Genomic DNA, 17,228 nt, shown 5'->3' with positions numbered 1-17,228 from the left:
ACCCTTGTCTCTTTCCTTTGCACTTTTCAAGTTAATATTAGCAATATTAATGTTACGTAATGTCCATTATAATTTCAAACCTTTTCCTTTTTTAATGCCATCACAATAGAATTTAAAAGCCCTTTACCACGCTTTAATAAATAATTAAAACGATATATAAAGATATCGTTAAATAAAAGTTAAAAATCCAGGAAATGGTAGAGATGTTAAACACACGATGAAATTGCTTACTAGGAACAGTTATATAGTTTAGAGTTATCATGTGTTATGTCAACATCGGTACATAAACATACAGAAAGTTTCAAACTTTGGTCAGTGACCAATAGTATTAGGATGGGAAAGATTCCAAAAATAAAAATCTACAAATATAACATAAAATATAATAATGCTAAATATTGAAATATAAAGGAAAATCAATAATGTTTCATTTAAATTACAGGCCAAAATGATGATACGAATTTAATTTGAAATAATAAAAATAACTCATACTTATCGAGGAATAAATATTTTTCATATAAATCGTTGAACGGAAATATTGAAATTTTGTAGCACTATTAATAATTTTTATTAAAATATTTGAAAATTTTCCAATTTTCTTGTGATTTTAAACAAATATTGATTGCAAAACAGTTTGATACCTTAGAATAAAAAGACCGAAATTATTGTGTTTATTATTAAACTATTATTATTAAGGATAATGGCAGACATATTTCTGGATTTATATTTACGAACGAATTTTATTCCTTATTTTTTTAACACTAAATTTTGGAAAAGCTTATAATCACGTTTGCCTATATTAGTGGTTATATTAATAATATATGTAGTGATATAAATTACTCTGTTACACTAATTTAAAAAAATAAAACAAATTATAAATTTAAATAACAATAGATTTTTACTAATTCATAGGAATATTCTACCATTTTTCTTCTAAATTACAAATTTTAACATAAAATGTAATGAAAATCTCTAGTATTTGGAAAGTAAATATTAAATTGTTTTCTACTTAAAAAAAATTACAGATATAAATTTAGTTGCTCATTTAATTTCAAAAACGTAAAGCAGGATTTATGAAGCTTTATTATTCTCTCAGATTAAATTCAGAGTAAAAATAAAATCTAAATATTTGTCCAAAAGTTTCAATATCGTAATGCAATATCTACCGAAAACTGAGACTTAGTTATACCATAATCAAACGTATTATGTGACCTACGAAGTCCTTTTATGTTTATAGTATTAAATGAACTCCCAACTGTTTTATCATCAAAAGATTTACATCGAATCGAGAAAAGAATATTACCAGCATAGAAGAAACTTTTATCATCCAATGGAAAAAGAATTATTCGACGGAAAAGAAACTGTTTAATTATTCTACAAAATATAAATAACAAAAAAATTATCTTCTCAGAATAATTATTTATTAGTCTCTAAATTTAATTTATTATTCATCAATTACTCTACAGAAGACAAATAAAAAGAAAAATGATCTTTTCAGAATAGTTATTTATTATTCTCCAAATTTAATTTATTATTTCTTCAATTACTCTATAGAATACAAAAAAAATTATTCTGCAGCTCTTGTGTAATTATAATACAACGAAACAAATTATATAGTATGATAAAATAAATTTCTTTTCCCTATAGTTGCACATATTTGGTAACGTCGAAGCGTTCATGGAAGCTCGTTCACTGTAAATAGCAAGAATCATGGATGGGTTTTCCACAAAGGAACCGGGCGTCTGGTTTACAGCAGTTTCAAACGAAAACGCTACACATTGGCCTGCAAACTTTTCCCTTTTCCGTTTTTCCAGCAGCTGGTCTGCAGCAGTTTGAGGGTGCTATCCTTGAAATCGCCATGGCGACCAAGGTTAGACCTGCTATTCTTCTCGAGGGTCAAAAAGAAAGAGAAAGTGAAGTATCTGTCATCCTCTAAAAGTCCCAGTAACGTATAACGACGAGGAAATCCCTAGGAATCGTAAACGCAGATTCGAGATTTGGAACTCGTATTTGGAACTTTACACTTTGAAACATAGCGAAAAAGGAGAAAGAAAGAAAATTATCGGGGTATTTCCTGTTTGAACTACTAGATATACACGACACATTTTTTTTTTACAGGAAACACGTTCAAAAATTTATTTGTTTGTACAGCTAATATGTACTTCTCTTCTTAATTCTATCAAATTTTTAATTGTCTAAGAAAATCTTGTAAGATGAATTATCTGTTTGTAAAAATCAATAAGAAAAATGAAATTAAAAAACTTCCAGTTTTTGTTAAATTAATTGAAAAGCAACACAAAGTTATATAATTGGAATAAAAATATATAAAATATTTTAAATTGTAAAGAAAATTATTAACTATTGTTAATTTATGATATAACTGTGCTGTGTCTTTTTATAAATAAGTTTTGTAAACAAATATAAAAAATTAGCGAACTTTAGAGAAGACTATGCTACAAGTATGACAAAAGACGGCTATGCACTATAGCAATCTCTAATAATTTTTCTAGATCTTCTATGGAACTAGATCTCCTATTAAATATACGCAAGAAGATAAGGAATTATAGTATATATTAAATTATAACATATTTTTCAAAATGGAAATAGAACAAGCATTATAAATAAATACAGCACGAATATAGATCGAAAATTTTCTATAGTAAAAGAGATTTATTTCGTAGATATGGGAAAACAAGTGCGCATGCGCATCCATTGAATATTATACGGGTGTATATACACAATTACACGATTTCAAGCAATTACTATCTAAAGGTTTATTAAATTCTTCACAACTGAATTTCTACGAAACAGTTAAAACATAATTCCGATTTACTTAAGAATAAGTTTAATAAATTTAAAAAAAGAAATATTTAATTAAATTTAAAAAAAGAAATATTTAATTAACATTCGATTATAAAATTTCTTGTATCCAAATTGTTATAAATTAATATGTATAATTACTACAAACATATTTATATATCTACGTGATTTAGAAAAAGACATAACCATATACATATTAGCGACATTGTAGTCATATGTAAATTTATCGCAACATTATAGCATTCTTATTCAACGATATTTTTAAACTTCATGAAAAAAATGTTTGGTTATAGACGCATACAACGAACCAATGAAAACGAACAAACTTTCCAAATTTCGATTTCATCGTCGTTGGACAGCGCCGTCGTAGATATACTTTCCCTTTCGTTCGAATTTCAATGTCGTCCGAGAACAGCACTTTACGACACAAATATGAGAATGTAAACGAACACACGTTTGACCTGAGTGACAAGCGACTTTTGAGCCCCCTAATTACCTCTTTGTGTCGTTCTACTTGACATAACGATTATAATAATACCTTCGAACTAACCGAAAATCAAAAATCAACGAGACAGTTTTCACTTTCATTTCATCGCGAACGTAACACGCATTCGTTTATTTCCAGCCACGTAAAACGAGACTATCGCTTCTTTATCCTTATCTAACGATCGAGTTGCTTACCCAAACTATAGCAAACCAATGAACTATAAACTAGCTATATAATATAACATAAATACCTTCGCCACGATGAGTCTTCACAAATGTTCGTTTAGTACGTCATTTGTTCAAAGCAGCAAGCACCATCTAATTCCACAATTCGAACCTAATCGATGACAATTCAAAGAAAATAAAGAAAGAGAAAATGCCGGAAAATAGAGTCAGAACACGTGTTTCGTCTCAACGGAGGAGAAAAATAATTTCTGATTCTTTTATAAATCTTCCACTCGTTACATGCCAGTCAAATTCACGTTGGCTTTCGTTGAAGCACTAAATTATTATCGGCATCCGCACGTGTTCGCCGGGAACGAAATTATATGCAACGCGTCGAGCCTCCGGTCTACACTGATCCCTTGAATTCAACTACTCGACTGAATCCCGTTGAAACTCGAGTCCCCCAGCACTCTCTTCCCCCTCTCTAGCTCCCTTCCTCCGCCACCTCGTCCTGCCCTGGCCGCTCAATTTCGCCAAGCGAGCGAGCTTTCCTCAACCAATCGAAAGAATGCATTTTTACCCCCCCCCCCCAAATTCGAATCGGTGATTCACACCCCCGCACTATCCTTTCTACGTTCGAATTCCCGGCACACAGTGCTCTCTTTTTCTCTCTCTCTCTTGCTCCATCCCCCTCTCCCTCTCCTACTGTATGTCATCCTATCATCCCTTTTCTTCTACTTTCATCCGATTCAATGTCTATGCTTCCCCGTGGACGAGTAATTCGCGTCAGTCGAGTTTATATAGTCACAGAAAGAATGATTACCAGATTCGAAACTCGTTTTCTTTCCAGATCGAACGCGGAGATCACGCCGTGGGTTCTCCCGGCGTCAACATGACTACGCGGAAGTAGTAGCGCGCAACAATATGTATCCATATGCAATGAGGTTCGGATCCAGTCGAACGTGTTATTCGCCAGGTGCAGAATAAATGAATGACCAAGCAACGAGTAGAAGAGTCTGTACCTCTCCATGCATGACACTACGCGAGAATGGTATAGCGCTCGCGCGTGGACATATACGAAAAGTTTTCAGTCAGAAACTCGATCCCCCCGCATTGTCGCTTACCCGTTATTATTCCGAACGATCGCTCTCGTTGCCTAGGTGCACAGGAGATCGGTATTTTTTACTTGCAGCGTTTTCTTTTACGAGAGATGAGAACGTACGAGTGCATGCATCTACGTACGTAGTCCAGCACCTACATAGCCGGTGGAACAGTTTCCATGCCTGGAAGAGCGCGTGCGCCGCAAAATCATGAATGGAGCCCACCGCTCAATGCGAGAGTCCAGCTACACAGTCACAGTCATACAGCCACTCCACTTTTATTTATATCCCTCCAACGACGACCTTCAGCCAAGGTAGGGTTGATCAGACAAATCAGGTTCCGTTCTACGGAGAAACAGGTGTCACTGCAATCGTCGTGGACGATTTCGAGATAACGATTGTCCTGGTTAAATGATTGAAACTCATGGTTGCAATGGTCCATCCGGGACTGGTGATGGTACATCCATGTGGAAACTTTCGATGCACATGGGAGTCGGTTATGCTTGTTATAAGATATGTTTGGTGTACTAACTTTTAACATGTCAATTTTTCTACTCCGTATTGTCAGGTCTTAATAAATGACGAGGAGTAAATACATGATGAATGAAATGCTTACTAATGGCATGTTCTCGAACGCAATTTGATAAATACTTAAAATATTTCTTTATGTATTGAGATTGTATTTGGGGAAATTATTTTTTTAATATTATTATTGTTAATATTGTTATTGATATCTAACAGATAATTTAAAACCAAAATTATATACTTTAATATTATGTATCTTCTAAATATACAAATTTTACAAAATAGATATTACAAAATGTAAAACATTAACTAATCCAACTAATTGTTACATTAATTATCAATTTTTCTAAACAAGATAATAATACATCACACAAACAAGCTAAATAACCAATATCAAAAATATTTGCAAAATATAAGTAAATTATTACATGCAATTAAAAAAACCATTCTAAACTTAATCTAACATCAAAACGATTGCTTATTTGATAACAAATTGTACTTTCTTCATTAACCTTTTAAATACTCTACATCAGCATCAATGGTGATAAAATAGTACTTATATATTAACACATGAATGAAACGAACTGTTGCATTCCAGTTACTCAAGGCGTGAACTTAATTCAAAATAAATTATCGTAACACTGTTACTAATTTGAAAACTTGACCTAAAATAAAAGAAAAATTTATTTTTACTCCACATACACATGTCAATAGTACAAATAAAAATAGATATAAGACACGAACGGGTATAAAATGTAATACGAATAAAGAAATATTTCTATGAAAAATTGTTAGCACGATCGATTGATAGATCGATCCTGATTCACTTTTCAAAAAATCGTCATTAGTAAAAGCATTAGTTGATGTACAAAGAATTAGCGCAGCTTCACGTTTATGAATGTATACCTTGGGCGTGAAGATCACGTGGCGGGGTACTGTGGCGCTTTAACGATCGAGAACATCCTCTCCCCTCCCTTTCTCTAGCTTTATCACACACTCCCCTCCTTTCTCCTTTGATATGACCAAGCTGTACAGGATGTATCATTTATAGGATCTGGGTCGTTCTCAATTCGACGAATAAGAAATCTGCAATGCAAAAATTGTCCTGTAAATGAAATATATTTTTTTTAATACTATTTGTCCTTGTTCTTGCGTTAATTTTGCATTTTGCATTTAAATGAAAATGAAATGAAAATTAAATTATTTCAAAGTATGTTTCATACAATTAACTAAGCACGTTTAATTTTTTAAGTTGCTGCGACCTTTCAATGGTAGAGACGTGGATATTTTCCTTTATAGATTTTAAATCGGTCAAAGGATTAGTTTAAGTGATATACACTGATTGATAAAAATTAAGAAACGAAGTAATAATTTGTGAATTTTTATGTATTCTTTTTTTTTTAAATACGTAGACTAAAATTAAAAATTGACTTTATACGGAATATTTGAAAAAATATTATTTACTAGTATATAATGTTATTTCTACATTCAATTTTTAATATATATATATTGGTAAACAAAAAATATACCAAAATTCGAAAATGGATACTTTGTTTCTCAACTTTTGTCAACAAGTGTAAGTTCAAAAATCATCAACAATTTCTTTTTTTTTCAATTTGTAAAATATTAAAGTAATAATAAGATTTTTTCTAGTTCTAGTATTACTAATAAAAATTAACGTTAATTGAAATGTTAAACCTAAAAAAAAAAAAATTGAAGAAGATAAGTGTAAAATTTCATCATATTTTAAAGTTTAAATGTTAAGTATTTAATATCAAGTCTTTTTTACTATTAGCGAAATCGATAAGCAAGAAATCGATTCTATCAACGCAGGAACAATGACGCCATCAGCGGGCACATATTGTAATAGTTGCTTTCAATTGTTTTAAGAAAAGACGTCAGTCAAGCGCAAGATACTATAGAGTATGGTTGTATAAAAATAAAACGTGATTATCAAAAACTGCCTTGCGTTTCCTCTTTCACCAAATTACAACATTTACAATTAAGATATTACACAATTTATCAAAATACTTACATTTTTAAGTGTAATACAAAGTTTCGTAAAGCAGTTAACAGATGACGTCTTGGATGTCGTCATCGCGTAATATCGTTGATAGATTGATGGATACGCATTGTAGTTTGCTGGAACAAGAGCAACACATATACGTATAGATAGTAATCTCAGAATTGTGAGATTAAAAGTTATATATGAATGCATTTATGTAAATATTTTAATTTCATAAAACTAGTATGTATTATTAATTCGCTTACCTTAAATTTAAAATTTATTAACATATGTTAGATAAATTAGATGAATAAAATTAGTATCAAACAAATAATTACTTTTTTCTTGCATCAGAATATATTATATTTAATAAGCACTTGAATTTAATAATACGATTTTACTTAATCAATGCTTATAAATCTAATAATGCATTTCATCATGCTCTGATACATTTCCTGATATAAAAATATCTTTCTCCTGAATGTAGATATGTACCTGAAAAATTACGAATTTGTATTTCAGCATTAAACGCAAATTTTAAGATCGTTTTAACAACATATATTGTTTAAAATAAATAAAAAATATTAAACAAGGAACCAGTTTTTTTTTAACAAAGTCATTCGAATTCATACTTCGCTGAAAAAAAGAAATAACCATACTACTTTAAACGTAAAGACATAAGACATATGTACACAATAGATGCAGTTTTGTCCCCCACTATAATCTCAAGTATCGAAAGAAAGATTGATCAAAATTTGTTACCGTTGTGTAGGGTGTAGAGTAATGCGTGGGCGTCTGTACTTGCAAAATTGTAGGTGTAAAGGTGGGTGTATCGAGGAGAAAAGGATAAGCTCATTGAATATCCCAGTTTTTGGTACATGTACGTACACACGAACGTTTAATTCTCCTATTCGATAAAAAACTAGAATTAAAATACAATTCTATTCTAAGAAGCATATATCAAATGGAAATAAGGATTCGATAAATATTCTTTAAAACAAAAGTATCGAGAATACTAGTATTTAGTAATAAAATTATTTTGTATCACGATATACGTCATTTGTCCACAAAGGATGTAGTAGTAAATAAATTATAATCGATCCAAATTGGACCAGCGTATAATAAGCAGAATTAATCAAAAACATATTGTTATATTACGACATATTACTGTTATAATACTATCACGAATATATTACGTTCTATTAAAATTGCATAAGTGCATAACATTAATAACATTATCCTTCTACAATGTATCAAATTTTATAAATTGTTTACATACATTAGTATACATAGATAAATAACTCTTTCTATCGAAACCATAACCTAACGAATTCGTAGTTTATTATTAATCCACATGAATTACGAATTACGAATTTAATTAATAATTACTCCTATCATAGTCGCAACTTCGAAATTTATGGCTAAACTGCATACCTTTGAAATACCTGAACACATGAAGCATCCTAACTGTGCCAAAATTATCTTAATCACTCTAATAACGTACCGTAATTAAATATACATGTCTTCTTTCAACCAAAAGGTTAAAGTTATAAAACCTTTATCGATCGAGGCGCTAAAACCCTAAACCGAAAGTTCTTACATACAATTCGACATACATAGCGAGTTTCGCATCTTGAAAGTTTTCATCGATGAACAATGGTAACGAAAGTCGATGCCACAAATTTTTCACGATTCTACGCTAAAACCTTTCATCGATAGACGAAAACCTCGAGACAGTAAATATTTTATAGGAGAAGTGGAAAACTCGTTGTTCGTAACGAAATTCGATATCTGAAGTTCTTCTTCGAAGAAAATTCGTACATGTCGTCAATTATAAAGACTGGAGGTTATGTTTGATGTGTTGTGAATTTTCAAAGAAAAGTCGAAAGTTTTCGTGAATGGACTAGTCGGTGAATTGAAACGGCGTGTAGCGGTAGCTAAGTATACGAATGTATATATATATCCTCAGCCCACGCTTTATGCGCGGGCGTCGCGACGAAGGCGTCATAGCAGTTTCGCTCTTGCGATGACCTTGGAAGCACCCACGCGCCAAAAGAGACCACCGTGCGGGGGTGGTTCGTTCATCGACGTTCCAGCCACTCTTCTCGATTTTCCTCCCCATTCTCTCTACGTATTTCCTATATACGCGATATAGAACGTGCGCATGCCCTTTAAGCGCGTAAACTTGCGTTAAAATTCATGCTTTCCATTTACGTAAGTACCTTGTTATTTCATTCCTCTCTGGCGAATTCGTTTGTTTGCCAGTTTGCCATTGGTAACACCTTCGAAAGTTAAATGAATTACTGACGTTCAAATACGTTATGATAAGAGAAAGTAAGATGAACCGTATTCATGACGTTTTATCTAGAGGAATATAGAAGCAGCGTTCACTAGGTTGTAGAGTAATAGTTAGTTTTGTTCATGTATTAGAAATTATTCTAGAATTCAATATTATAATTTGGTAGTTTATAGTTTGATTGTTATTCATAAATGCATTTATTGAGAATTTATGTTTATCCTTCTGCTTTGTATATTAATAATGAATTGTAATTTCTATGAATATATAAACTTAGTTATTTTTGTTAATTATTATAAAATTGGATACAAGTATTTGGCTTATAAATAAATTATAGATTAAAAAATGTGAGATACATAAAGGAGACATAAATGTGAATTTAAATAATAATTAAATAAGAACATAAGCAATTTATATTAAGAAGTTATTTATTATTTTTGAATTATAAATAATTTATTGAAAATTTATAAATATATCCCTGCTTACTTTATTAACAATGAATAATAATTTCTAAAAATATATAAATTTTTGTTGTTGAAAAAGTATTTATTTCAAACTCGTAAAGTTCAAAGATTATTATTGTATATACATATAACGATATTTATATCCATTTTCCGAAATAAATCGAATTATTTACTCCGAAGAAAGTTTTAGAGAATACGAAGTATATATTGCTATGTTACAAGACAGTTTATGGAACAGTTTTTCTCGACGGTCTGTTAAATCGCTGCTTACCTACTGTTAGCCTAACAATACAAAGAAAAAGGGCACAGTGGATGGTAATTCGATGAGTGGTGGGGACAGGTACGAAAAGTTTGTCGATATTGTTCGTAAACAGTACTAAACTCATCTGTTAGGAAACGTTATATCGTTTCCAACATCCAACAGAAAAGATTGTTTTAATTATTATTTTCTAAATAATTAAATAAGTTAGAGGTATCGTATAAAAATATTGTTTGCAAGACTTTAATTGATTTTAAAATTAATGAATTATGATTTAATAACAATCGAAGTAATATATGAATATGTATGGCATCTAGGGAATTTTTTTTCTTTTAGTCATTAAATGTAACTATTTGAATAATTTAAAAAAAATTTTCAGATTTTACATTTAATACATTTGATTGGTTTAATACTAAAATAAAATTATTTTTGTTCTATATCATATTTTAGGATCAAATAAATTTTCTGTATATTACATATGAATCTCAATTAGCTGGACTGTATATATATACATGAAAATTGTATTAGCAATGTTGGATTTAGAATATTATATGGAATGTTAGTCAAATTTGAAACTAAAACTATAATTCAAAGATATTAGAATTTTCCAATAAAAATTCAATTCCAAATTAATTTAAAAAAAATTGTAATAAATTATTTGACGCACACTAAAATATAATATAAAAGATATATTGTTTTAGCTTTGAACTTTAACCTTTTCAAGAATTAATTACGTTTCGACGATTAAGCTATTAAATACGTAAATTTCTTTTTCATAACTAGTCATTGAATATTTCTTTTCTAAAAATAGTTTTAAACAACAACGAGATTTCCTTTAATTAATTAAAAAGTTAATTTATACTCTACATCGAATACATTAGTTATAAAGTTAAATAAAAAGAAATAAAAATATGAATTGTTACAATTTTTCGTGATTAAAGTGAAAAATTTTATATAATGTCATACTTTCAATAAAATATACGTAATTCAATATTTGCAATTTGTTATTTAAACATTTAAAACAATTTAAACATTTTATCCAAGTTGATTGAAAAATTACATATTAACAATTAGTAATTTAATTTCTCTTCTTTTCTCGTAAAATTAGGAAAATGCTGTTACGTATATTATACATAAATGCAAGAACATTCTGTTCAAGGAGGAAGCAACATTGCCAAAATTTCCACGAAAATACCTACCAGGTGCAGATATTTGCTGGACACTATTGTGCCTAAATTTTGCTGAGTACATTTATGGCGTAGGTCTGAAGGTCTGCTGAAAATTCTTATTTCTACAACCGCAAGCAAAGAATCGTAAGCTGCGTCGAATTTCAAAAGAACGCTTTTGAAATGAAGAGTTAACTATGAAGAGTTAAAACGCTGTGCTTTTAACGATAGATTTTTATATAAAATACATAAAATTATATATATATAAAATTTTGAAATTATTTTGAATTTTAGTTGTCAATTTGAAGAAAAATTCTAATATCAAGTATTATTTTATTTATCATTAAGTAGCAAAATTTACAATATTAAATTAAACATCAAATACTTTTGTTTTAATAAATATTTAAGGAAAGTTAAATGTTAAATAAAATTTAAATCGATTTAAGTTTAAATTTAAAAGTTAGTACACTACTTATCGTTATATACTTGATACTTTTAGTATACTACTTTTGCATATTAATGTTATATTAAATTTAGCATTAGAAGAGTAAGATGGATATTTATTAACAATAAAAGTTGTAAGATATTTTGAAAATATAAAAATTATTTTATTTTATTCATGTTAAATAATTACACGTCAATAAGCAATTTAGCTATAAAAAAATTAATAAAATTAAATATAAACCTTTCATTTTGCAAAAATTGTTTATTTCTCTAGTATACATCTATACTTTCCACTAATATGTAAAAGTATTTATTATTTAAATAAATAAATATTATTTTTATTCTACTATAATATTATACATTCTTTTCTAACATGACGATTTAAATGTCATACATTTTGTACTTAAATGTATTCTTTATTTAGATGTACTATGCTGTGATTAGTAACAACCTTATTAGGGCTTGAGAAATATTTTATATGCTATAAAATTATTAAACTTTACGACTTCTATGGTGAAATATTGTAAGTCCTAATAAATTCTTTATAACCCTGAAAACTTCCGTTCTACCAATATATTCTCTGTACCTTTCTGTAATTATACCTGCTTGTATTGTAAAAGGATTTTCACTGAAGACACAAAAGATACGTATGCATGGGACTATTTTGTAGAATTTCTTTAAATAAGACTAAAATGTGGTTTTATATTGAAAAAATTTAAAATACATTTTTCCTAAGTTATATAAATTTCGAAACTTATTTCAAAATTGCTGTAAATCAGTAAGTAAATTTAACCTATAAATATACAAACACGTAAATTAGAAAATATTGTAATTTAAAGTAAAATAATGCTTCATATGTATACTAATTTATTAATATATTAATATAAATAATTTCAACTTGTTATAACTTCAGTTTATATAAAAAAGATACAATAAACCATATTTCTTTTAAAAATATTAATGCTAGTCAAAAATTCGTTAAAAATAATTAAATATTATTTTACATCTGCATCTAAATACGATATAAAAAAATGTAATAAACTAAATTATTTTGTATTATATCGCATTTTCATTAAAAATGTCAGAAGTTTATAACAATGCATAATTATTTCAGGAGATTGAAGAATTTTTTTTATGAATTATTCTGTTAATTACTAAGATTATTTCTATGTACTAAAACTCTTAATGAGAGAGATTATAATTTAAACATAATATTTACATTTGTATAAATTTTATTATTTAAATATTTTTAAAATAACAATTTATAAAATTATTTAATCATTTTAAAAATTATAAGATATATGTCCATAGTTCATGCATGATTAATATGTTTGTTCATGCCAATTTTTAATATTTATATCCATTAAAAATTATAAATGTGAAATACAAAATCATTATGCGAATTAATGATAATTAATCTAAAATATAAAAATGGAATCGATATATAATGTAATATATGAACAACATTTACTTATTTAATCTATTTTAAATTTCTTAAATGAATATGTATATTTATTTATTCTTCTTAGCTATTACTTATTATTACTTATACAGTTATTATTTAGTTATTATTAAATAGTTACTATTTATTGTGTTTTATTATCCTATTAATATGTTCTTCATTTTAACTACGATTTAATCATAAAGTTCTTTTCTTGACAATATACTATTTACAACCCCTACAATAGCCACACAAATAAGATTAAAAATCAATTTAAATTCATCAGTAATTACAATAAATAAATATTTACTTATAAAATGTAACTTAAAATATTTATTATAAAATTAATAAAATATATAATATGTATTTATTAATATACTTTGTGATACTTACTATGATTTTTGTTTTTATATGTTTAAATTTTATCGTTCTAGTTTCATATCAAATTTTATGGTTGGTAATGATGACAAAAATTCTTTTTCTGGTAATAGATAGACAAAACTAAAATATCCCTACATGATACTGTTTATACTTTTGGTTAGTTAGATCATGTTTTAGGAAGTATAATAGTAGATTGATGACAGTACAATATAATATACCCAAATAATTTAATATATATGAAAAATAATTTATTTTTATTATATAATACATATGATTTATACGAAAACAACTGTTTTAATATCATTGTACACATTCTTTTAATCTATGTGCTATTTTTTGTATAAATTTTGAAAGTACAATTTATAAATTTTTTAATGTTTGGAAATTCTAAAGTAAGAAGAAAAATTAATATTTAAATAACTAATATATTATACTTAACTCTTTTCCATTTTAATTCTCAATATGAAAAGATTAGAACAATTTCTGTTTATCTTTTCCTTTTTCTTTGAAAACCTTTGTAATTTTGATTAATATCATTACTATTACTACTATTTATATTTTAAAAATACTACAAATTAAAAAACTTTGTTATTCAATTTTTACTCCAAATATTCCTATAAAAGATGCTTATTCTGATCTTTTAACTTAATACCTTAATGTGCAATAAATATATTGGTTTATAGTGAAGATAAGCAATAAATAATTTCTTAATATATAAATTAAACAATCATGTTAATATGTTGTATGCAATGAACATTATATATATTTGATTTATTGAAAAAATACGTAAAGATATTGCAATACTGAATTAATCTTTTTGTTTATTATTATCTATGGAATATTCTCAAGATACAGAGATAACTACAAAGTCTGCTGTAGATATGGTATGTTCTAAAATAAAAATTTAACATATTCTATATGCAAAAATTTAATTCATTCAATTTTTATTACAATAATGTTTTCTCTTTTATTATATGATATTTTAGCCGGAACCATTAATAATTGAAAAATCATCAATATTAGGAAATATAGTGAATAGAGAAGATATTCAAAAAGATGAAATATTAACAGAAAATTTAGAAAAAAATACTGCAGAAACACTAGAAGTACAAAACAATGAAAACTCATTAGATGTAATAAAAGAGAATAAAGCTATACAAGATACAGAAGTGACATATTCAACTAATTTATTTTATTACAAGTGGAACAATTCTCCAAATTTATTATGTGAAGCAACTGTGGAATATCAGCCAACAGAATCATATGAAAACTTTACAAAGGGTTGTCAGTGGTCTCCAGATGGAACATGCTTATTAGTACCTTCTGAAGATTTTAGAATTAGAATTTATGAACTCCCTAAAGAATTATATTCTGAGAAAATTCCTTTAAATTTATCATCTAAACACTTTTCAGCAGCATTAACAGTAAAAGAAGGGGGACTTATATATGACACTTGTTGGTATCCATTTATGAATTCATGGGAACCTGCTACTTCTTGTTTTTTAAGTACAAGTAGAGAAAGTCCTATACATTTATGGGATGCCTTTAATGGTGAATTACGAGCAACATACCGTGCTTATAATCAGTTAGTAATATAAATGTTTATAAACAGCATTGGATTATATCTTATTGATAACAAAATATTATATAACATAGAGATAATATTATATAATACTATAACAATATATTATAAGATAATTACATAATGTAACATTATTTAAAACTGAAAATGTTATAAAATTTTTAACAATTTTTTTGTATGTTATACTTCAATATATAAGATATATTTATTCAACATTTACATATAGCAACTGATGTATATGTAAGATCTTTATTTCGAATTTAAAAATTATAATATTTATATAAATATAATGAATTTTATAATGTATATTGTTGTTAGAGTTGACGAAGTAGAAGCTGCAATAAGTATTCAATTTATTGACACTGCTAAAGAAGTGTGGGCTGGTTTCAAAAATGCATTAAGAATTTTTGATATGGAACATCCAGGTCGTCAAACAAATACTATTCAGTTTAAAAGAGATTTTCCAAATATAACAGGAATAGTTTCTTGTATTCGAGAAAATCCAATTATGCCAGGATTAGTTGCTTTTGGTACATATTCTAAATATATTGGTAAGTAAACAGTAATAGGTAGTATTTAATATCTTATTAAAAATACTACTGATGCTAATAGTACTATTAATTTAAGTACATATTTTTTTGTTAGGTTTATATAAAGATGGACCATTATGTACTTTTAAGACAAGAAGTGGTGTAACCCAAATTGAATTTAGTCCTTGTGGAACAAAATTATTTTCAGCAGTTAGACGTAGTAATGAATTTTTATGCTGGGATCTTCGTAACCCAGGCACTGTGCTCTATTCCCTTAAAGGACGTCAATCTGATACAAATCAGAGAATTCAATTTGACATTATGCCTAATGGAAAAGAAATAGTCTCAGGTTTGATAAATTATTATGAAATATGTCATATTAATGTAAAAATAATCTTTTGTTATTTTTAATTTTCATTTTTTAGGTAGTACAAATGGAGATATTATAATTTGGGAATTACCACAAAACTTAGATTGTATAGATCTTAATACAGCATATGAAATAAAGTTATCATGTGATTGTATAAATGGAATAAGTTTACATAGAAGTTTACCAGTAGTTGCTACAAGCACAGGACAACGGTTTTGTGATAGTATAACATCAACTAGAGATAATAGTGTTCGATTATGGTCATTTTCTTAATTTGACAATGTGATAAATTATTATAAGATGCAAATGTTACTGTTACTACTCCATAAATGAAATGCAAAAATAAATTCCAAGTACATTTTTGTATAATAATTTGGCACTTGATGTGAATTTTTGAAATACAAGAATTGTATATCGTATCAGTATTGCTATATTTTAACATTTAACAATACAATAGTAAATAAGTTTATCATAAACTTATAATAGATTTTAGCATGGAGACTTTTTAAACAAATAATATAAACATTTGATTATATTAATGAAAGTAAAATTGCGAATAAATATAAAATTTATAATAAAATGCATTTGTAAATAAAAATTATATTTTGTCATATTTTATATATCTTATTCTTTTTTAAGATTGAACATTTTTTAAATTTATGAATAAATTTGTTTAATTAATATTTAACTAAAATAAATTTACGTAAAAATTTAAAAAATATAAAATTTGTTAAAATTTTGAATAGTAATAGTTTCCTAAATAGTAATAAGTTGATACATATTTATAAATTCATTTATTATTATTTTTGATAGTTTATAGGAAAAATTAAATTTTAGATATTTAAATTTATATTTACATATAAAACTGATTAAATTTAATTGTACTGTTCATATTTTTATAATTGTAAAATATTTTTTTCCCATATTTCTTTTTAATTAAATAGTCTCACATATCATTTGTAACTATATATATTATATTATACTATATATTACATCTTATTTAGTAACAAGAAATATTCCATTAATTTTACGATCATTATTAAGTAATTTATAATAGTTGAAATTATATATCTTTGCAATATTTAAAATATTTTTATATACTATTTACTAAAATGACGATTACATGTAAAAAAAAAAATTGAAACAATGACTTTGTTATAATTTTTAAAAATTATTTGGTATTGAAAAAAGCAAAAA

General features: G+C 27.0%; 2 protein-coding genes across 2 annotated transcripts in view; one reads left to right on the top strand and one right to left on the bottom strand.

Moving 5' to 3' along the window:
* wech (tripartite motif containing 71 protein wech) overlaps positions 1-3,599 on the bottom strand; it is a 14,928-nt gene extending 11,329 nt beyond the window's left edge. Inside the window, exon 1 of the mRNA XM_017899977.1 lies at positions 3,555-3,599. The gene's annotated coding sequence lies outside the window, so the exon portion shown is untranslated. The remainder of the gene's footprint in view (positions 1-3,554) is intronic.
* A 10,808-nt stretch (positions 3,600-14,407) lies between these two features.
* Positions 14,408-16,399, top strand: WDR79 (Telomerase Cajal body protein 1 homolog). The gene is made up of 5 exons (XM_017899979.1): positions 14,408-14,433; positions 14,536-15,134; positions 15,450-15,682; positions 15,777-16,010; positions 16,087-16,399. Exons 1-5 carry the CDS (start codon positions 14,431-14,433, stop codon positions 16,302-16,304), a joined length of 1,287 nt encoding a protein of 428 aa, XP_017755468.1. The 5' UTR covers positions 14,408-14,430; the 3' UTR covers positions 16,305-16,399.
* Positions 16,400-17,228: the final 829 nt, after the last annotated feature.

This window comes from Eufriesea mexicana, unplaced genomic scaffold (genome assembly GCF_001483705.2).
Source record: "Eufriesea mexicana isolate 0111107269 unplaced genomic scaffold, ASM148370v2 scaffold1030, whole genome shotgun sequence".
Classification (NCBI taxonomy): Eukaryota; Metazoa; Arthropoda; class Insecta; order Hymenoptera; family Apidae; genus Eufriesea; species Eufriesea mexicana.
This window is presented reverse-complemented; position numbering and strand designations above follow the sequence as displayed.

Coding starts and splice junctions, on each gene's coding strand:
- WDR79 (XM_017899979.1), top strand. Junction 15,683..15,776: donor TACATATTCTAAATATATTG/GTAAGTAAACAG, acceptor TTTTTTTGTTAG/GTTTATATAAAGATGGACCA. Junction 16,011..16,086: donor TGGAAAAGAAATAGTCTCAG/GTTTGATAAATT, acceptor TTCATTTTTTAG/GTAGTACAAATGGAGATATT.